The 22,203-nt window shown below is 39.5% G+C and overlaps 1 protein-coding gene across 17 annotated transcripts in view; it reads right to left on the reverse strand.

The window, feature by feature from the left end:
- Positions 1–22,203, reverse strand: part of ENOX2 (ecto-NOX disulfide-thiol exchanger 2) — a 263,263-nt gene that overhangs the window by 42,441 nt on the left and 198,619 nt on the right. For all 17 annotated transcript variants that reach the window (XR_005985635.1, XM_041740642.1, XM_041740641.1 and 14 more), the window contains 2 exons: positions 8,990–9,145; positions 897–1,103 (listed from right to left, as the gene is read on the reverse strand). Coding sequence is in view for 16 of the 17 variants with exons in the window: in XM_041740642.1 (XP_041596576.1) it covers positions 897–1,103; positions 8,990–9,145 (363 nt within the window). In the remaining variant the exon portion in view is untranslated. The remainder of the gene's footprint in view (positions 1–896; positions 1,104–8,989; positions 9,146–22,203) is intronic.

The following is a 22,203-nucleotide window of genomic DNA, read 5'->3' on the forward strand; positions in this document are numbered from 1 at the left end:
AATAGGTGATGGGGATTAAATAGGGCACGTGTCGGGATGAGCACTGAGTGATGTATGAAAGTGTTGAATCACTATACTGTAAACCTGAAACTAATAGAACACTATATGTTAACTAACTGGAATTAAAATTTAAAAACTTAATAAAAAGAATTTTCTACAGCTGCTTCCTCCTCTCCTTCTCTATGTTAGCAGCCTACTTATTCAAACCCTCATTACATTTTCCCTGGCCTATTGCAAGAAGAATCTAACTGACCTCCCCTCCTCCTAGATACTGGGGATTCAAAGTTAAATAAGACACAGTCTTTTCCTTTAAGAGGTTCATACTCTGGTCAGGGAGACCGATGTATAAAGAGACAGTTTTCGCATGGTGCTATAGGTGTCATGCTAGGAGAAATCATTGAGTACTGTGGAAGTACTGAGGAAGGGGTGCCCAGACCAGCCTGGGACACAGTGGGGAGATAAGTCAGAGAAAGCTTTCCAGAAGATGTTATGCTTGAGCTGGAGATTTGGGGTGTGCAGATGTATATATGGCAGGTGGGATGGAAAAGGTAATTGTAGCCAGAGGAGAAAGCATATAGCACCATGGCACATTCTGAGAACTAGAATTACCTTGGGGCGGATAGGACATGGTATGTGAGGGAAGAACTGAGAGATAATGCTGTGAGGTAAGACAGATAATCAAGGCCCTTAGATGTGATGAGTAAGCAGTTTTGGACAACTGAGAACTACCAAAGAACTTTAAAGTAAGAAGTTGGGTGGAACATTCATTTTCCATCTCTGAAGGCAAGAAGGAATATACCATTAAGCCCAAACTTATCTGCCACAGATGCAAATGCCCTGATCCCCAATCTCTGCATTATGCCTGGTGGGCACATCACTCATGACTAAACACCTACCAGAAAGATAAAGGGCTTTGTCCACCATGTATTCCTCAGCAAAGCGAATGTGACAAAAGTTCTTTTTGCTCTTCCGAATAGCAATGATCTCTCCACACTGTTCGAACACTTCCACGATGATCTGCTCTGTCCCATTTTCAGGCAGGCCACCCACAAATACTGTTTTGCACCCTGGTGGTCGTTCTCGAGTTGCAGGAGGTGGAAGATCTGAGCGGATTACAAAAGCATTTGAAATTAAGATGTTTGTTTGGGATAGATCTCTTAGAAATCTAACATGTCCCAGAGATAGCTTATGGTCCCCATCAAAATTTGGCCCCAAGAGTGCCAGAAACATGTGGCCTCTAAGGCTCTCATCTCTGCTCCACAGCACATGGAAATCATTTTATTCAATGGTTTGGTGACCATGATGTCTAAATGACAAAGACTCAGACCTATCTGTCTGTCCCATCCAGAGTTCTTTAATTCTGTTCTTTACTTTTGTTGTGACAACTCAGCTATGCCCATTTTTCAGTCATTTCTGCTAAGAAGATGGTTGAGGGGAAATCCATTCACTTTAAATTCTTACTTTCTGGAATTCTCAGAACCAAGGTCCCTGAGAGAAAGGTTGTTTAATTCCATTTATAGTTACTAAATTCTCTCTGTTCATGCTTACTGAAAGAACTGTTTCAGAATTAATTTGACAATGATGGGGTAAACATTTACAAAAATATTTATGAGTACCAGAATGATTTGGCTGACAAAGTCAGCCAGACTGTAAACCATCCTTTCTAGTTTTTTTTTTTTTCTTGTCTTTTGATACTACTGACCTCTTCCTCAAATTTCTGGTTGGAGAGGTGAGGTCTAGAGCCAATTGTGAAGCATTTAGAGGGAAGGTTGAAAGAAAGCAGAGAAAGTAAGCTCATCTACGAAATCATTAACTAAAGTGAGATAAATTTGGCTATAGAGAATCATTAAAAACCTACTTAATGAGATGATTCTCCCTCTGCTAAAAATATGCTTTCTACTTACTCATGTTATACATAAAGCCTGCTATATCTGCCAGCTCCTTCTTGCTATTTATATGTATTCAAGCATTTCCCAAGCAAAATTCTAAAGTTCATACCCCAACAAAACAAAGTATGATGGTCAAGGTTTTTTGTTTTGTTTTGTTTTTTAGTGTTTTTTTTTTTTTCTGCAAGGATTCATTTTGTGTAATCCAGTCCTTCCATTCAGCTCTTTACAATAATTCTCCCAGCTCAAGATTTGGAGAGCTCAACAACTAGTGATTACAGCCCCCATGCAAAAATAAATGAGTCTCACTTGTAGATCAGGCCAAGGTCTCCACTTGACACTTATCCAAGTTGGCAAGCAGATGATTTGGGAGCTTCTTTGGGTATGAGAATCTCTAGCTTCCTCATTTTGCTACCACCGTCTGTCTTATCAGTGCGGCTCAGAATAATCAGGTTCTCGTGTTGCTCTCTTTTCCTCCATTTAGTCAATAAAAGGGGTAAAGGGATTTAGAGAACTTACGAAGTTTGTTGTTTAAAATTTTCTGTCATTTCAAGAACTCACTGTATTGGTCTTTTGTTCTACAGGAGAAGTTTAAAAGGAAAAGGAAGATTACCCAGTGAGCAGGAATCTGAAATATCTTAGTCATGGGCACTGGAGTTATTTGATTTTAGCCAGAAAGGGGGAAAATGAGGTCCAGAATCTCTTGAGACTTCTGCTTCTGAGTTTTAAGAAATGGAAGGGTTCTATTATCACACTTCCAGTGATTCTCAACTCTGACAGCACATTAGAATCAACTTGGAAGTCAAACAAACAAAAAATTCCTGGGTCCACTCCAATGAGTGATTTAATTAGTCTAGGGTACAGCCTGTGCAGTATTTTTTAAAGTTCCTCAGGCAACTAATGGTAGCTAGGATTGAAAACCACTGATTTGGTCTAAACTTCTCATGTTATAGACAAAAACCTTAGCTGAGTGAGGTTGAGTGACTCATTCAAGGTCACTCAATTAGAAAGAGAAGGAACATGAGCCCAGAGCAGGTAAACCTAGATTTAAATCTTAATAATAGTCTGTAGGATCTTATGAAAATTACATAACCTCTGAGAACCTCATTCTTTCATCTGTAAAATAGGGATACTGTCTTCTACCTTACAAGGGTTTTTGTAGGGTAATCAATAATCTGTCTATATTGTAAGTGGTACAATGCCTAGCACTTGATAGGTTCCCAACAGATAGCAGTTATTGTAGTGTTTATTATTATTTACTCTTATAAAACCCGGGGTTCCTAATTACCAATCTGAGGTTTTCTAAACCCTACCACAAGTCTGCAGTAGAGTGGTAGCTTAAGGCCTGGACTTTTAAACTACTAGCTCCTTGCTTTATCCAGATCTTCAGATAAGGTTTGGTTTAGGAAGGAGCCACTCTTCTCAGTAGAGGAATCTACAGCTAGGAAGACACATATGATTTTGACCATGGAATACAACCCAGCCACTGACTATATAGGTAAAGAATTTTCAAGAGTATCCATACAGTTAGAGCCATGTTTTCAAAACAAGGGCTTTAGCAGAAAATCCTGTTTAGAATCCTTCTGAAATTTGCTATTTAAGGAATTTGATAGTAAAGAAACTTTTTGTGAAGCAAATGATTACCTTTTTATATTATTTAAGTTTGCTTAGTTCAGTCTACCTTTTGGTCTATTGAGAGACTCTAAGGAATGTCTGGTTACCACCACAGTTAACATATAACACCAATATTTGTGGAATTTAAAATTTCTGTGATGAAGTCATCACTTTATTCAGATGCTGTTATTATTCTGTGGTAACTGCCAAGTAAGAAAGCATAAAAGCCACTAAGAGTAGTGTCAAGAATGCTGGGGATTTATTTTCCTTGGGTAAATGGAGAAAGCCTCTTTGATAGCATTTGCTGAGACACTCAATAAGGCAATGGGCTGTACTGTCTTCCTTAGTACTTGTTCTTTAATTAACAGCTCAAAGCACTTTGTTGTCTGGGCCTGATTTTCTAATCTCACTGAAATACAGTGATCTGGGCACAGCAATGATAATTTCATATGAGAGCAAATTCAAAATCCACCTATTAATCAGGTAATGTGCCAAACTCTTCTAACACCCCAATTACCAATCTGGATAAAGAAGAAGAAAACTTCATGTAACATGACTCAAGAAAAATGAGAGTATAAACAATTTTAATCTCTGGTAATGGAAAAGGAGGAGTTTCTAGCAACTCTAATTACAACTAAGCACCTACTCTGGTGAGCTCTGTTGGGGCAATCAGCATTAAGATTCGAGTCACTGCATCACTTACCATCAGGGAAATACAAATCAAAACCACAATGAGATACCACCTCACACCAGTGAGAATGGGGAAAATTAACAAGGCAGGAAACCACAAATGTTGGAGAGGATGTGGAGAAAAGGGAACCCTCTTACACTGTTGGTGGGAATGTGAAATGGTGCAGCCACTCTGGAAAACTGTGTGGAGGTTCCTCAAAGAGTTAAAAATAGACCTGCCCTACGACCCAGCAATTGCACTGTTGGGGATTTACCCCAAAGATACAGATGCAATGAAATGCCGGGACACCTGCACCCCGATGTTTCTAGCAGCAATGTCCACAATAGCCAAACTGTGGAAGGAGCCTCGGTGTCCATCGAAAGATGAATGGATAAGGAAGATGTGGTTTATGTATACAATGGAATATTACTCAGCCATTAGAAATGACAAATACCCACCATTTGCTTCAACATGGATGGAACTGGAGGGTATTATGCTGAGTAAAATAAGTCAATCGGAGAAGGACAAACATTATATGTTCTCATTCATTTGGGGAATATAAATAATAGTGAAAGGGAATAGAAGGGAAGGGAGAAGAAATGTGTGGGAAATATCAGAAAGGGAGACAGAACATAAAGACTCCTAACTCTGGGAAACGAACTAGGGGTGGTGGAAGGGGAGGAGGATGGGGGGGTGGGGGTGCATGGGTGACGGGCACTGAGGGGGGCACCTGACGGGATGAGCACTGGGTGTTATTCTGTATGTTGGCAAATTGAACACCAATAAAAACTAAATTTATTATTAAAAACAAACAACAACAACAACAACAACAACAACAACAACAACAACAAAAAGATTCGAGTCACTGCTGATCTTTGAGAATTGAGACAGGGGGCAGCATGGAGGACCTATAAACCACTTGCATGTATCTTGCTCTTCAAAGAAGCGTCATAGATCACTCCACTGGTTTGCCAGAATTTACGTACTGCAAAGTCTTAGAGTTGATTTTATTTGACAGCCCAAGCCTGAAGGTCCCCTAGACAATCAGCAGGGGTCAGGTATATTTTAATGTAATTCCAACTGATTGGAAATAATCAGAAGACTGGTGAACCTTCATTAATTCTCAATTTACCCACTTTCTCCAATTTTCTTTATAGAGGCCAGCTGTAGGAGCCAAAAGGAGGTTGGCCTATTCTGAAATAGGAAAATGAAAAAAATTGTTTTTTTCTGGCTCCTCAGTGCTCCCACGTCCCCATACACAGATAGCAGGTGATATTCCACCATTTATTCCACATTTACTGTTAACTGGATAGTAGACTCAAAATTCAACCTCTCTATGCAAAAGATCTATCAGCTGGAGTAGGAGGAAAACCAGTAGTGTGGTATCCTGAAAGCCAAGTAAAAAAACCATACCAATGAGTAAGGAGTAATCAACTGTGTCATACATGGCTATTAGGTAAATTAGGAAGAGAATTGATAATTGACTACTGGATTCAGTATTATAAACTCACTAGAGTTCTTAAACAAGGGGCATTTTGATAGAGGGTGGGGCAAAAACATAAATGAAGAAGATTTAAAAGAGAATTGGAAAAGAACTGGAAATAGTAAACAGGGCTTTTGTACAGAAATGCAAACTTCTTTCTTAAATTTCAAAATGTTGGAATTCCTCAGGGCACTGTGCTTGTTTGTCATCTTTTCTTGATCTGTATAATCTCTCTAGTGCTCTTGGTCACTATTACACTTTCAAATGATGCAATATTTCAAAAAGGACGAAGGGTTCACTAGTACTAAAAGTAGCAGAGAGAGAAAGTAATTTAAGGGGTAAGAATTGTCTACTTGCCCTAGTACCTAATATTTAAGTGAAAATGCATTAAAGTGATGAATGATTAACTATTGTTTTAATTTCAGTATCTTCCTAGTGGAAATGTTCCTGGAGAAGACAGGCTTGCAGTTGGGCTGGAGTGTGATACTGGGAAGCAGTTGAACTTGACTAAGGGGTGGGTAAGTGGCAAGTAGAAATGATGGATTGAAAACAGTCACATGAAGCATACCAGTGAAAGGCTTCTGAAGTCAGGAGTTGGACTTGGCATTTGTGGGCAATGGGAGCCCCAGGACTTTTGAGTTCTATATATGAACAAGCACATGGATGAAGTGTCAGGTGGGAGATGGGGTAAGGAATTGATGGTAAAGATACTTTCTAATGAAGCAACAAGACAGAAGCAGATTTGATGGGTGCATAAAGAGACTGTGAGAGTCTTTAAATTACAGGACTTTATTGCTGAGAGGTCACTGAGTATAAGAGAATATACCAGAGGCAGAGGCAGAGGCAGAGGCAGAGGCAGGCATAAGTACTGGGGTTTATAATCAAGGCCTTATCAGACAAGGCTGGTAGGCTCTGGAGAAGATAAAGGTTTCAGCATATCAAACCCCTCTTCCTATCACACCTTTATAGTCTGGGGGTGTTAACAAAAATGGTACTTACCATTCTTTCAGCACAGAAAGAAGGGAGCCTTCTCCATTAGTGTTTCCCCCACACAATCTACCTGAGCCCCCTTTTAACAAAATCCAAGTTCTAAACAGGAAATAGAACAGTGGCTTACTTTAAGCTGTGTCAGGAATGTTATTGTTTTAAGAGTTTATTTATTTATTTATGAGAGACACAGAGGCAGAAACATAGGCAGAGGGAGATGCAGGCTCCTCACAGGGAGCCCGATGTGGGACTCAATCCCAGGACCATGGGATCATGCCCTGAGACAAAGGCAGGCATTCAATCCAGGGGTCCCAGGAGTGTTGGTTTTTAATTCAATTCCAAAGCCAGCTTCCTTCCCAGAAGCCACTTTACTGGCACTAATTGCTTTGTCAGTATTCTTAACACAGAGATGAAGAACTAAGGATTGAGCCATGAAGGTAAAATGTTCCCTCTCACTCTGTGGCTCTTCTAGCTCAGAACAGAGAAGGCATGTATAGGTGGGGAAGGATAAATGTATTTGAGGGGTGTCTGTTTCTTTCTTTTCCTAGAGACTACCAAAAATTAGAGCCTCTTAAAAAAGTTAGAGCCTCTTTAAGCCGTGCATATCTGTATTCCTTTAAACACTGCCCAACAGTGTGATCTATGTGTTATATACAAGGTATCTGTTATTCTTTGGAAATTCAGTGACTGAACAGCCTGTAAAGTCATCTCTTGTACTCAACCTAGACATTACAGGTTATGAACCATCCTCTTACGCTGGACTTGATTGAGACAATGAAAGCCTAGTGTAGGCTGATTATGTGATACATGGATGATTAAACCAGCAGGATGCTACCTTTACATAAGTAGGAGGTTTTAATACTGGAAATGCCTCAATTCATGGCTTTTAATGTGAAAAAAGGTAGTATCAGTGATGCACAGCTTTCTTGATTCCAAAAGAAACACACTGGAAGAAAGGGGAAAAAAGCCCGCTGTCCATTTATAAGGTCAGTGGCAATACTGGTAAGAGACAAGAGTACAACAGTGCCATTCATTCACCTACGCTCTAAACACAAATCCGGGAATGGCCACTTGAGCTGGGAGGTAAGGCCCACTATGCCATCTTATTTCTCCATTTCGTAATTCTCCTGTGATATACTAGCTCTTCTCCCAATTTGGTCTTCTGAGATGCTAGCCTGCTAGATTTCTTACTGGCCTGGAAGGAAGTACGCTGCTGACAATCAAGTTCAAAGACCCGGAGAAGGCATTAAGAACATTTTTCACTAGGAAAAGGGGCCAAGGTGATTTGCTCAACTAACTCTGACTGATTTTAAAATCCTCACAGTTTCGAGCAGATTCTAAGTAGAACCTGGGTCTCTGCTAGGGCCTGATTCTATGATAAATTGATTCCTTCCTAAGGTGGGAGATGAAATAGTCATCTGAAGTCACATGTCAGAAGTTATGTTTATTGTGATAAGGCAAGTTCATTTGATCTATGGCCTGAACCCTTGGATGTGTCCCTTAACAGCTTTAATCTCAGCATGGTGGTGGCAGCTTCCATAAGTAGGCCACCCAGCACCACCACTAGAATTGTGGAAAAAGCTTTAATGAGGTTTGGGTCATGTGCAGAAATAACTTCTGATCTGCTTAAAGTAAATAAAACCCCAAATAGATTCAGGAAAAAACGTTTGAGTCAATTATTGCTGTTATATTTTAAGTGAAATATGGCCACCATATCTTTGCATATGTTAAGAGTCTAAGGAGAAACCCATTCATTACTGACAATGATCCCTAGATCATTGCCACATGAATTTCATTGACTGGATGGATGCAAGTGGTATGACTTAGTCTCAGTATTACTCTTTGCCCTCATTGAAGTTAAACCTCACCCCACTGTCTGTTGCAGCTCATCAGTTAAATAGCTGTAGTTTGAGTGATGTGTGAATAGCTGGTAGCAACGGAGAATTCTCAGCACCAAATATATATTCTCATGTGCCATAGGTAGGCTCAGACACACTCTGTTACTGCCATCATCAGCATGTAGGCCAGTTATGAAAAAGAGAGTCTGCAAATGACAGTGTTGAACAATTTGTATCAGGTGTCTCTTTTTGTATGAACACACTTGAATTCCTTACCAGATGGCATTAGAAACATATTTTATCATTTGTACTACAATTAGCACACAGAAATCTACTGTTCTGTGCATAAAATTCAGCTGTGCCTACTAATAGAAAATTTTCCTGTCTTCTGTTTTCTAGGTGAAGCTTCTTACATACATCTATGAAGCCCTTGGGTATTCTTTTGAAAAAGAAGAAGTGTTCCTAGACACCAAAACATTGTGACTTGTGTGGAGAAAAAGCAGAATATTACTTGGATTTGGAGGGAAAAGCGTGCAGCTTTTACAGTGTATGATCTCTTTTACTACTGGCATATCTGGTGGAATTGGAGGAGGCACTATCCCCAAGCCAGGCATCATTGGAGTTATTGGTGGAATTCCAGTCATCATTCCAAGAGCAGGATCAAAGTCTAAAAAAGGAGAGAAAAGAGAGAACAATAAACAACAGCAGGCAAGGTCAGGTAGAGGTAGAATATTACCTTATAAATTTCAAACCAAGGATCTTTCTAAGACAGAGGCAAAATATTTAAGAAAACATGGCATTGGCATCACCAGGTCTTAAATATTATATTCTACTTGTGCATTTTTCTTTTGTGATAGGGCTGTTTGTTTTTGCCTGATCAGTCTATTTATCTCTATATCTCATTTTGATATCCAAGGCCTTTCATACTATGACTGTACCTTGTCTGCTGATCTTATCTTCCACTGGGTCCCAACACACACCCTCTGCTCCATTCAGACAAGGCTTCTTGCTATCCCTTGTAATACTTCTTGACTTTTTTGCAGTATTGCATGGTGTTAAGAACATATAGTTTTGGGAATTAGATCTGGGTCCTCCTATTATTTGCTTCTATTATTTTCAGGATGAATCTTTTGAACCTCCATTTCCTCGTTTGCAAACCCCTACTTTATGGGGAGCTGTGACAAATAAAATGATGAATGTAAAGTACTTAGCATAATGTATAGCACAAAAATACTCAATAAACAACTGTTCTCTGTGCTTTTGTTCATGTTGTTCTTCCTGCCTGGAACCATTTGAGCCTCCCCAAATTCTCCCCATACTTACAGGCCTGCCTTAGAGAATACTTTAAGGCCATTCTCTCTGAAGAACTTTTTCCAGATAATTCTGGTTCACTCTCAACTCTATGTTGAAAATCTGTTCTACATTTGTTGCCACAGAATTTCATTTTATTTTGCATCATATTTTCATTTAGGGATGCTTCTAGGATATGTAGGGGCCCTCAAACAAATGTTTTTCTGTGGGGCTCATCTATATACACCATTCGATTCATACCAAATCAGCATCAACACTATTTCAGTGGCATAATCTCATGAGATATCATGAAAGAAATACCATACCAGGCAGCTGGAGTGATTTACTTACCAGGCTACCTTCCTGGAACCAAGACTCTGGGAGGACTCCATAGGCAGGAGTTCTGAAGCTTCTTGTAGAATCTGGTTGACTCCACATGTGGAGTAGAGGATTGGAGAATGCCCCAATGGGGAGAAAGGAGGACTGGGGACCACAGAGGTTTAGTTTGAGAATGGGACTCCTTGCTTAGACAGCACTGCAAGCCCTGGTCAGTTCCAGGCAATGAAGAGGAACTTTAAACATCTCAAGAAAGGTGCTTCCTAACCTTTCTTAGATTAGAACCTATAGGTTCTAGGACCTATTATGGACTCAGGCCACCTACTCTGATCACACTACCTACCTGACTGGTCCTTAGCACCAGACGGGGACTTAGAAAATATCAAGACTGGCATTTCAAAGCATGAGGTCCCCTGAGATGCAGACCTAGGGCAAAGGTCTCACTTGCCTGGGTCTAAGGGTGGTACTAATTCCATTTAAATTTTGTCTCTGTATCAAAATGCAAGTTCTTTGAGAGAAGGGAATGCATTCCACTTCCTTATTTCCCCAGCTCTCACTCCTATCTTTTGCTACAGAATGCACAATGGGCTGCAAACAAAGAAAATATTGCATAAGGAGTTTTGATAACGTAGGGGCAGTTAAGTAGTAGTGTGTGTCTGACTCCCCAAAACCTTACTCTGCTCACCACAGAGGCTTGAAGGGGCAACACCTATAAGCGTGTCCTTAAGCTGGCTCTGAATCCCCTGGGTGGCTTTCAAGATATTGAAGGGGGGAATCTAAACAGCGGAGAGAATCTGTGGTCCCTCTAGAAGCAGAACTTCAGATACAATAGGCCCAATACGGGTGAGTCTTGAGATCAGGCGGATATGCAGGCGGGTAGCACATGTGCATCCTCCATTGCAAAGTCAACAAGAGCGAGGGCATTCCCCATCTTCCCATATTCCTGTCATGCTGAAATATCCAGACCCCAGATATGTTTGGGAAGAAAAAAATGTCTTCCAAGAAATTAGAAGAAATTTTATATTTCAGAAAACAAACTTACTTTTAGCCTTTCACATGTCAGTTCAGCCAACATGCCCTTGTTCACATGCATGTGTGTATGCGTCTGTGTGCACGCACACACACATGCTCCCTTCCTCCCTCTCTGTGGCTCTCATATCTTTACTTTCCTCCATATACCAGTTATATGACCTTAAGGAAGGTTTCTTAATATCTGGTAACATAACACTATTTCTTTTTTGATAGAAGTGTGGATAAATGATAACATTTGGCTCAAAGGATGAAAGAACAGAACAAAAAAAAAAAAAGAAAGAACAGAACAGATATGAAAACTTCTGGCATGATAGGTGGTAGTCTTGATAGGTAAGTTTCCTTCCTTTCATTCAAAACATGCATACACATATCAATAAGTTCACTTATTCAGGCATTCATTCCCACATTACACAAGCATTTGTGATAGCTTTTTATATGTCAGGCTCTATCAAGTGGGAGCAGGGGGTCTAGGTCTTCCTTTCCATCTTAGAGGACTTAGGCCCCTGATACCCTATGTTCCTGTGCTGTAGAATAAGAATGCTGTGTTTAAAAATGCCATTTTTGCCTTTGGATATTTTGATTCCTTGTGTATGTGGTTTTGGAGAAACTGTTAACATTATCTCACCCATTTACAAACTCTTAATTTTCAGTAGGAAAAGATCAGATTAGATTGTGTGCCAACTAAATAATTCCATCTATTTTTCCCCTCCAACAGAAATGTTTGTCTTTCTTTTATTGTTCTGCCTGCCTCCTCATTGTTATTCATATAGCTCTGTCACTCAGAACTCTACCTTACCACAGATTACAGAAACACCAGTTCATTAAACAAGTTCTGCCACTTCAACTGAGAAAGAAATGCCTGTCTCCATGTATTGTCTACTAATAAATGGAGACAAACAAAAAACAAATACACAGGATAAATATAACTCCTGACTGATGTATTCACCACTCTGTTTGGTATGATTACATTAATATTTTATGAAATTCATTTAAAAGCAAATATATTCATGACATATGGCTAAAGCGAAAGTAGATAAACTCCCTTTCTTCCTTGTGTTCAATATGCCAAGAGTTCCATAGGCTACAGTGACTAGCAGAGCTTGCTAGAGGACAGGTTGCACATGACATTTCAAAGGCTCCTCACGCATTGATTATTTCTTTTGTTTATCTTCAACCATTAAGCACCAAAGTCGATGTGAATTTTCAATGCCAACCAAGAAAATAACCATTTGAAATCATCAGACTTATACAAGTATTGCAGAACCTGAAAAATCAAAGAAGTCCGACAATTTAAAACACATTGGGAATAGAACATCAGAGAAATTACCTCTCTGAGGCCCCCAGCCTGGCTTGAGAAGTACACCAACAAGTATGTAGTATTAACATTTATGTTAGGAAATCAAACTTCTGAAGGAGATTTGAAATCATTTTATAAAAGGATTATGGAAAGGGCCAAGGTATTCCTCCAAAGTCCTTCCCACAACAAAAACCCCATTCTGTTTTGCTTTTATATCTCTTCTAGCACTTTTTCCTTATAGCCTTCTGACTCTTGGCATTGTCATGCCTGGAAGTATCATAAGAGGTTAGTTTGTATTCCCTCTTCTGTTTCAAGAACTTCTCCAAATCCCAGCTTATTAGAGATGCTATGAATGCTGTGTTAGTTGGGCCAGCTTGCTCCTCTGAGTTGCAGCTCCACTACATGATTTCAAGTAATATTTCAATGTAGCCTTAAACATTCCTGCTCCCTAGCAATTTGTGCTCATTCAGCCTAGAGTAGTTACCTAGGAGTAAATCATCCTCTATTTTCTTTATGCATTTGAGCCAGAGAGTTACACTGGAGGCACATCATTTTTATGCTGCCATCCAGTCGTCCATATGTCCATCCATTTAATAGTTTGATGCCAGGCCCTGTGCCAGGTGTTAGGATTGAGGAAATGGGTAAGATAAACCCTCAGCTTCATAGTTTAGTTTGGAAACATCCATGTAGTTACAATGCTGTATCACCAATTATCAGAACTCAAATTGTTTACTGGGTGCTTACAATGTGCTAGGCACTGTGCTAAGAATTTTATATGATCACATTCCAGTAATCCTGTGAACTAGCTACTGTTATTATCCTTCATTTTATACAGAAATTGGGGCCGAGTACTTTGTTACTTGCCCAAGATTATACAGCCAGGAAGAAGCAGAACTAGGATCCAAATGTAGGCTTGTCTAACTATAATGCTCTTAACCACTATACTGCCTCTCAGTGTAATATGACAATTGTTTTAATGAATTAATTATAGTATAAAGTGAAACAGGTAGGATTAAAAACATGGCAAATGAGCAACGAAGTGCTTCCATACAGTTATTTTTTTTCCCAGTGTGACAGATTAAAGGTGGATACAAATTCTTTGACACTCCTCTCATTAAGAGGTGAGGCCTATGTCTGCCATCCCTACTTGAATCTGGATGGGCTCCAGAATGTTTTGACAGAAGGGATGCTGTGTCTGTTTTCAGGCTTAGGCCTTAGGAGAGATACCATTTCCACTTCTTGTTTCTAGGAACACATGCTATGGGATCTTCAAGACACCGTGTAACATGTTGGACTACCATGGCAGAGAGAGATGTGGAGAGTGCCTTACAGTAAATGGAAGGAGAGGGAGCCAGCTGAGCTCAGTATTTTTATCTGCTCCTTCCAAGGTGCCATGCATATGAATAAAGTTGTCTTGGAACCTCCAGACTAGCCTACCATAGCTGAGACATCCCAGTTGATACCATATGGCACAGAATTGCCCATATGAGTCCTGCCCAAATTCTTCACCCAGAAACTCTTAAAATAGAATATTATGATTGCTTTTTAAGCTACTAAGCTATAAAATGGTTTGTCATGCAGCAATAGATATGCAGAATATGCAGCATGCCTAGGGAGTGGGGTGTGATTAGTTAATAGAGCTGGCTATTTTTAATGAATGTAAATAGAAAGTACAGTAAGCACCCAAAGTAGATTGACCATGACTTTTCTCAGATTATTTAAAAGGTGCTTTGGGGCCCTGCAAGGCCCCAGAGCTAATATCTTGAGCAATTGTTGTCACTGTACTGTTGCTGTGTGGAAGGGCCAGTTGAAACAATGCCAGGTAAGTGACACTCTACTTGATGGACTAAGACTACAGATGTCTACAAAACACTAGAAATCTATATATACACAATGGAATATTACTCAGCCATTAGAAATGACAAATACCCACCATTTGCTTCAACGTGGATGGAACTGGAGGGTATTATGCTGAGTGAAGTCAATCAGAGAAGGACAAACATTATATGGTCTCATTCATTCGGGGAATATAAAAAAATAGTGAAAGGGAATAAAGGGGAAAGGAGATAAAACGAGTGGGAAATATCAGAGAGGGTGACAGAACATGAGAGACACCTAACTCTGGGAAATGAATGAGGGGGAGGAAGGGGAGGTGGGCGGGGGGTTGGGGTGACTGGGTGACAGGCACTGAGGGGGTCACTTGACGGGATGAGCACTGGGTGATGTGCCATATGTTGGCAAATTGAACTCCAATAAAAAATAATTAATAAAAGAAATTTAAAAAAAATACTGTGAAATCAGAAAAAAAGAAAACACTAGAAATCTTAGAGGTTGCCCATTTTTGATGCCTGACAAAGACACCACACATGCCAATTTTATGGTTCAGCCCTTGATATTTTCTGGCAGGATGGTTCACAGTGGTGTTCTTCCTATAAAATGCAAACTCTACTTTTGTGGTAGAGGAAAAGGGATGGTGTCCAAAATACTATCCATTAATTGAGTTTATATGAATTTCCAGCTAATGATTCAATTTTATACATACCATCTCATTTAATCTTCACAGTCCTAAGGAATGGGCAATATATATTCTCTATTTTACAGATGAGGAAATTGAAGCTCACAGAGTTAACACTGTAAGGCCATACAGTAGGTGGCTTTTACTAATAATACTCTTTACCATTAGTCTATACTGCTTCCCACAAAGTCCATGGATCCACAGGAAAACAAGATACTCCTTGTCAGATTAAGGTCTGTCTCTAACTACTTAACCTGCAGCAGGCCTTCAAATATTTCTGTCCAAAAGGCTACCATCCATTTTCTTATCTCTACACCTAGAATTTCCTCTTGAGATGTTCGACATATGAATTGCCACACTATTAGGTAATTTAGACACCTTTATTTTATTTTTTAAAGATTTATTTATTTATTCATGAGAAATACAGAGAGAGGTAGAGACACAGGCAGAGGGAGAAGCAGGCTCCTCACAGGGAGCCCGAAATGGGACTCGATCCCCCGACGTGGAATCATACCGTGAACCAAAGGCAGATGCTCGGCAGATGAGTCACCCAGGCATCCCTAGATGCCTCTATTTTAAATCCATTGTCTCAACTTTGACCCACAGAAGAAGCTGAAATTGTGGCAGTGTATGAACTGGAGGTGAGCAAAGATAAGAGATGACACATTTACAGTTAGTCTTGCCTTTTTAGAACTGGATCTGATTCTGGCTGACTGGAAGCCCCTTCATCCCCTCAGAAAGGCTCTGCCTGCACTTAATGACTTCTCCCTATCCATGTGCTCCCCAGCCCATAAAGGTATGTCCATGCTGTTAAGTGTTCCAGAGATCCTTTGAGCACCAGGAGGTAGTTTGCACTCACAGTAAAACCACTGTAATACAACCATAGATTAGTCTAAAATAAGTGCTCCAAATGGGATCTAAATACAATTAAGGCATTTCACAGAGAATTATGATTCTAATTCAGGTATACATTTCTGGGACATTCTTGCTATTTATTTAGAGTTCCCACAAAATTCACTGGAAAATTAAGAATAATACTTTGGTATTGAGAAATTTTAACCCACTACAGGCTTGACTGCCTCTTCTTTATGCACATCCTCAAAAAGACTTTTCAAGCAGTCAACCTGAAGAGAGAACACATAACACATATTTCTAGGGACAGCTGGGCTGTACTGTGAAATGATGCTACAGTTATCACTAGCCCTCTTAGAGCACAAGTTTCCAAATTTTTGCATGATGACTCTCAAATTCTACCAATATCTGCCTACTTCTCCAGAAGATCATTTAAACCCTTGCTTCAGGCTACCTGGAAAGTTGAAGCAGGGCCTCGTTCATGTATAACGGCAAATAAGGTAGCAAACTAGGCTTGGGTGGGTTATATGGCATAATTTTGGTTCACAAAGACACCTCAGTAAATCTCAGCTTTGATTTCAAATTTCTACTAATAAAACTTCATTTCTTTAGTATAAATTTTTGCAAATATTTACCTTTCTAGCCCATCTTCCCCCTATTCCTTTCTATTTATTTATACTGTGTTCTTGCCTTGTTAGAACATTTGACAGATTCAGGGTCATGACCGTGGCTCTCATCATAGGATGCTATGAACACCTTTGAAGGGGCATTAGTGAGGACATTTCACGCTACATCTGTGGTTCCCATATTTCTAGATTTGAGAGGAATAAAATAGAATTACATACATACATACATTTAATTATCCCCCTTCTAACTTGCCAAGAAAGGATGTGGGGAAAAATAACAGAAACTAGCCAGTATACCATTCATAGTTCATAAAAGACAGAACATTTTAAAACCAAAAATGTAGAAAGTCTATAATCTCAGAATAAAAAACAGTCTCTTCAATTGAGCAAATTTAGCTTTATGTAAAAATCACCATATTTTTAGTTTTTATATTTTGCACAAACTAAGGAAAGTAATATTGACTAGTCCTGGGCTAGTTTCGGCGTCAGAAATCACTCAACTACCTCAGTAAGTGTCTATTCCTATATTTGAAGCTCCCTATGAGAAAATTCTTTCAGAACAAAAATGTCAAACACACACACAAAATTGTGAAGGGCCATGAAAAGTTTGACTTCTCTGAGGTTTGGTATATTTTCTCTTCATGGAAAATGCACATTATGTAACCAATCAGGTTTTCCTTTCTGTTTTAGCTACCTGGTCACAGGTATAGCTCAACTTTAGAAATTGGGTAGGATCCAATGACCCACACATCTGAATTCTAATTTACCTCCTCACTTGGTCTTCACTTTTGATCTTCACTTATATTTTCCTAGATGCTGGTTTATCTTACTTCTGACTTTTCTCTTTTATTGTAAGCTTACTTATAAGCTGCCTATGGAATGGGGTGATGTAATTTCACTCAATATTTAACCACTGTGCCCATACCATATACTCTTACATGCTTTCTAATAATTGATGCATCATTTCCTCTTCCTGGACCATTCTTAGCCCTTTTTTTCCCCATCTGCCACATTCTTATATATCTCTGGACACTGAGCTCAAATATTACCACTTCTGTGAACCTTTCCAGACCACAACCACCTACCTAGCACTCCCCCTCATCCCACTCTGGCAAAAACAGTACTTTTCTGCATGTTTCTAAGACATTTGCTACATTGTAGTGTTGTGATATTAACTTTGCCGTCTCTGCTACTGGACTTTGAGTTTAAAGGCAAGGACTGAGCCATGCCCATTTTGGTTCCCCCAGATCCTAGATCAATACATTTTTAAGGAATGGGTGGGTGAATAAAAGCACAAATGAACAAAATGGATAGGAAGCTTATGAGCTGTTATCATTCAAGAGGCATCTCATATATGAGATGAATTAGGGAGAAAATATGGGGGTTCTAAAAGTACTGAAGCAAGTATTAGGGCAGGAATCTTGTCTTTTTTTGTTCATTGCTCTATCCTCAGGGCTTCTCATAGTACCTTGCATATAGCAGGCCTCAGTATATATTTCTTGTATAAATGAATACACAAATGTTTTCACTTGGCCACTCTTTGAAATAGTTTCCATAGGAAGTCTTGAGAGTACCATCACTGGGTAGGCTTTAAACTTATTTTATGGAGGCACTAATTCTACTTGGTATAGTGTTTTACATATCACTGGCTTTCAGTGAAGTGTTCTCCATGCTGAAGAACACTGCTCTCCTTTCTCAGGATTTCAACTTCATCTGCCACTGAAGGCATGTTCTTTTCATGGAAGATATTAAAAGTTATAGAACCACAAATCTGGCTTTCCTTGAGGAGCTTGTAGAGCAGTGACCTGTCATGTGTCACACATCTTCATTCTTTCTTTCTGTTTCCATCAGAGTTGGCCTTCTGGGCCAGTGAAAACTGCCTTCTTCTTTTTAAGATTTTAATTATCTCAGAGAGAGAGAGAGAGAGAGAGAGAGCACAAGAGTGCAAGTTGGGGGGGAAGGGGCAGAAGGAAAGGGATAAGCAGACTCCCTGCTGAGCACAGAGCCCGAAGTGGGGCTCGATCCCAGGACTCCAGAATCATGGCCTGAGCCAAAGGCAGACACTTAACTGATTGAGCCACCAAGGTGCCTTGAGAACTGCCTTCTTAAAAATGACAATGCCCATAGATGAGCAGTGTCTTGCTCTGGGAATAAGGTCCATAAGTCCATACTTTCCAACATCTATTATGGAGGTGATATAATCAATAAAGTGGAGGCACCATAACGAGAAACTCTTCTCCTTTGGGACTTCCCAGGCTCCACATCTGGATGCTAAGGATATTTTAATGAGGGAAAATAAAGGAAGCAGTGCACAGTATTCAATGAATACTCCTTAATCAGTCCATTATTGGATTCTTCTGGGATGATGGGAAGAATGATGCTCCTTAAACAGGAGATCTGACTGTTTTTGGTCCCTTTCTTCATGTGAAAACTAACATCAGTCTTATTTGACCAGCTTGGAAAAGCAAATACTCTTGCAGGAAAGACAGCTGCTGGGTAGAGGGGAAGCTCCTAATCTGCCATCATTGTGGATTAACTTGACTGAATAGCAGCTGTACAAAACACCATGTTAGATGAAAGGGAGCTCCAAACCAAACCCCAGAGATGGCCTGTCTCTGCTTCCCACTTAATGAACATAATAAGTCAGACACTGCCCTAATGACATGTGTCCAAGAGACTCAGCTTCCATGATTATGGATTTGAGCTCTCTAGGGCAAGTCAAGGAAGCTTATGTATCATTTGTTTTTCATCAATGCCAAAAGCCTTTTCTATTGTCACTGGCTAGATGAGATAGCACAAAAAAAGGTCTGTTGTGTCAGAAGGAAACTTAATGGGCAGAAAAGTAGTTGAATTCCTGAACCATCAGTGGGTGACCTCAGGGAACAGTTCCATGTGGATCACTGGCTGCCATTTCCATTTTAAGGAATCTTGAGGAGTGGAGAAAGGAATGGGGGATGTGTTAGCCCATTCAGTTAAAACATTACATAATAAAGATAACAGGCACCCTTTCGTAAAGCTTGGGTAAGAAGGGTAGGCAGCATTGGAGTTTGGTGCCAACTTTCCATTTCTGTGGACACCCTTTCAGATTTATAGGGAGCAGTCATCAGTGTCATTGTCCAGCACCTCTCCTGGGGAAGATTTCGTTTCTGAATTTGTTACCCTTCACAGTTGCTAAGAATACAGATGAACCATAATTCAATTTTTTTGTGAGCCATATATCAGATGTGAACTTGAGACAATAATAATAGCTAAATTCACCGAGAGATCACTGTGAACCAGGCATCATTCTAGGACTTTAATGTACTAACTCATTAATCTTCACAACAACCCTATGACATAGGTGCTATTATTATCTTTGTTTTACAGGTGAAGAAACTAAAGCCTAGAGAGGTTAAGTAACTTGCCAATGTTTACACAGCCTCTTAATGGTAGGACATGGATTTATTTGAACCTAGGCAGTTTGGATCCAGAACCCATGTTCTAATCTCAATGGTTAAATTGTCTTCCTAAAGTAATACAGAAAGAAAAATCAGTTCACCCAAAACTCAAGTGCTTTTACAGATAGCTTCACAAAGTATGTCTCAGCCCAATACTATTGTCCCATGTACTTTTAAGAAAAGAAAGGCACTAAAAAACTAAATATCAGTATTTCTGGGGTGCCTGGGTGGCTCAGTTGGTTCAGCATTTGACTCTTGATCTTGGCTCCGGTCATGATCTCAGGATCCTGAGATTGAGCCTGGCATGGGGCTCTGAGCCCAGCAGAGAGTCTGCTTCTTTCCCTCTCTTTCTGCCCCCCACCTCACGCACACACACACTCACTCATGTGCTCTCTCTCAAATAAATAAATAAATCTTTAAAAAAATCTGCATTTCTAATATCTGGTTTCCAAAAAGTCAAATAACTTTCCCTAGAGCATAGCTAAAAGATCACTGAATCACAAAGTTGATGGAGGCCCTGAGAATCTATTTCTTCATAGTGCTTAAGAAAATAAGGTGTAGGGAGAGGGTTAGAAGTAGAAATTAAAATCACTCTTGACATTTCAAATGTCTGGTTGGAAGTGGATGTAAGGAACACTTATTAGAGCTGATGGTGGCAGCTTAGCAGCCATTTGAAGGAAGTATGTTAGTATTTCCTTTATCTTAAAGAGCATATAGTACTACTAATAGTAATAATAATGATGATGGTTAACCTTTATTGAGTACTTATTATATGCCAAACATTAGGTTAAGCATATTATTTAATCTTTATAGCAATCCTATGAAGTAGATACTATTGTTATCCCCGCTTTACAGATGAGGGAAGTGAGGTACAGACAAGTCAAGCATCTAGTGCAAGGTCACATAGCTAGCAAGTGGCAGAGCAAAGATCCATACCCAAGCAGTCTGTCTTTAAGGCCTATGTTGTTAAATACTAAACAAGATACTCTCTCTGTAGGAATAGCCCTCCAAATTACTGTTAAGAAAGCCTACTCAGTTTTTTAGGTCTGTTATTGACCCCAGCATAAGCTTTGGGTCTATAATGATGGCTTGGATGATTTTTTTACTGTCAATGCTAAGCCTTTCTTCCTCCACATTATAGATGGGTGGCTAAGCATCAAAGATTACTGTGTGAGCCTAGGTTTGGGTTTACATGTGGTAATTTGCAAATCTGATATAACTAACATAGAGTCCCCTTGGCATAGAGCAGATCTTGCCTCAACATTTTTCCCCAGACATATACCCATACAGTTTAGATTTCCATAAACTGGTAATATGGAAGGCATATCAGATTGTCTAGTCTCTCTAGACTACAAGAGATTGTGACTCAGGACCACTCCATATGGAGCTATAAAATAATATATAATGTTTTAGTTTAAATTCTATTACAGTGAAATAATGGGGAAGAACTGAATTTTAAAGACCCATTATACTCTTTAAAAATATCTGTAAGAAATATATTAATAATGATTTTAATAGCCAACATGTTTGAGCACTATGTGCCAGGCATTGTGCTAAGCACAATTTAATTGCCACAAAACCCCTAAGGGTTAAGTATTATTAGTCTGATTTTTATGAATGCAGAAATTGAGTCTCCTAGAGGATTTTTAACTACTCAAGATAAAGTAGTGGAAAAACTGCCTTGGAAGTCAAGGATATTGACTCCAAAGTCTGAGTGCTTAACCATTATGCAATACTGGGTCCTGTCATAGCATCTGCTGATTTCAGACTGTCTCCCACTAGTCATTTAAAACCTAAGGAGAACTATGGTCCAATCATTTGGCTGTCAAAGGATCCCTGGTTGTTCACTTTAATCATGGTTGGTCTAATGGAGTATGATGCAATCTAGTCAACTATAGTCCAGGGCATGGATTATAGTTTGGTGGGACAGTTTCTTGCCTCTGCCATATACAGAACCCAAGCTCCTTTGCTCTCCGCCCATTTCTTATTCCATATTTTTTCTTTATATTTGGCTGCTTTTATGCTTATTTCCTAGCTTTCTATGTAATCATATTTCTTAATTTATTATTAAGATTAAGTATCATTGCCTACCCTACCATGCCCCCAATTATACCTCATAAGGATTTAAAATATGAACTGGAATTGTGAAATTGCTTTAGGGGGAGTAAGGGTCACTTACTATATAAACAAATGGCACAACAAAGTGGCATCACTCTAGATCTGTTTCTCAACTTTATTGTGTTTGTGAATAACCTGGGGATCTTGTTAAAATGCAGCTTCTGATTCAGTAGCTCTGGGCTGGTACCTAATATTCTGGGCTTCTTAACAGTTCCCAGGTTA

The sequence above is a fragment of the Vulpes lagopus genome, chromosome X (assembly GCF_018345385.1).
Source record: "Vulpes lagopus strain Blue_001 chromosome X, ASM1834538v1, whole genome shotgun sequence".
Taxonomy (NCBI): domain Eukaryota; kingdom Metazoa; phylum Chordata; class Mammalia; order Carnivora; family Canidae; genus Vulpes; species Vulpes lagopus.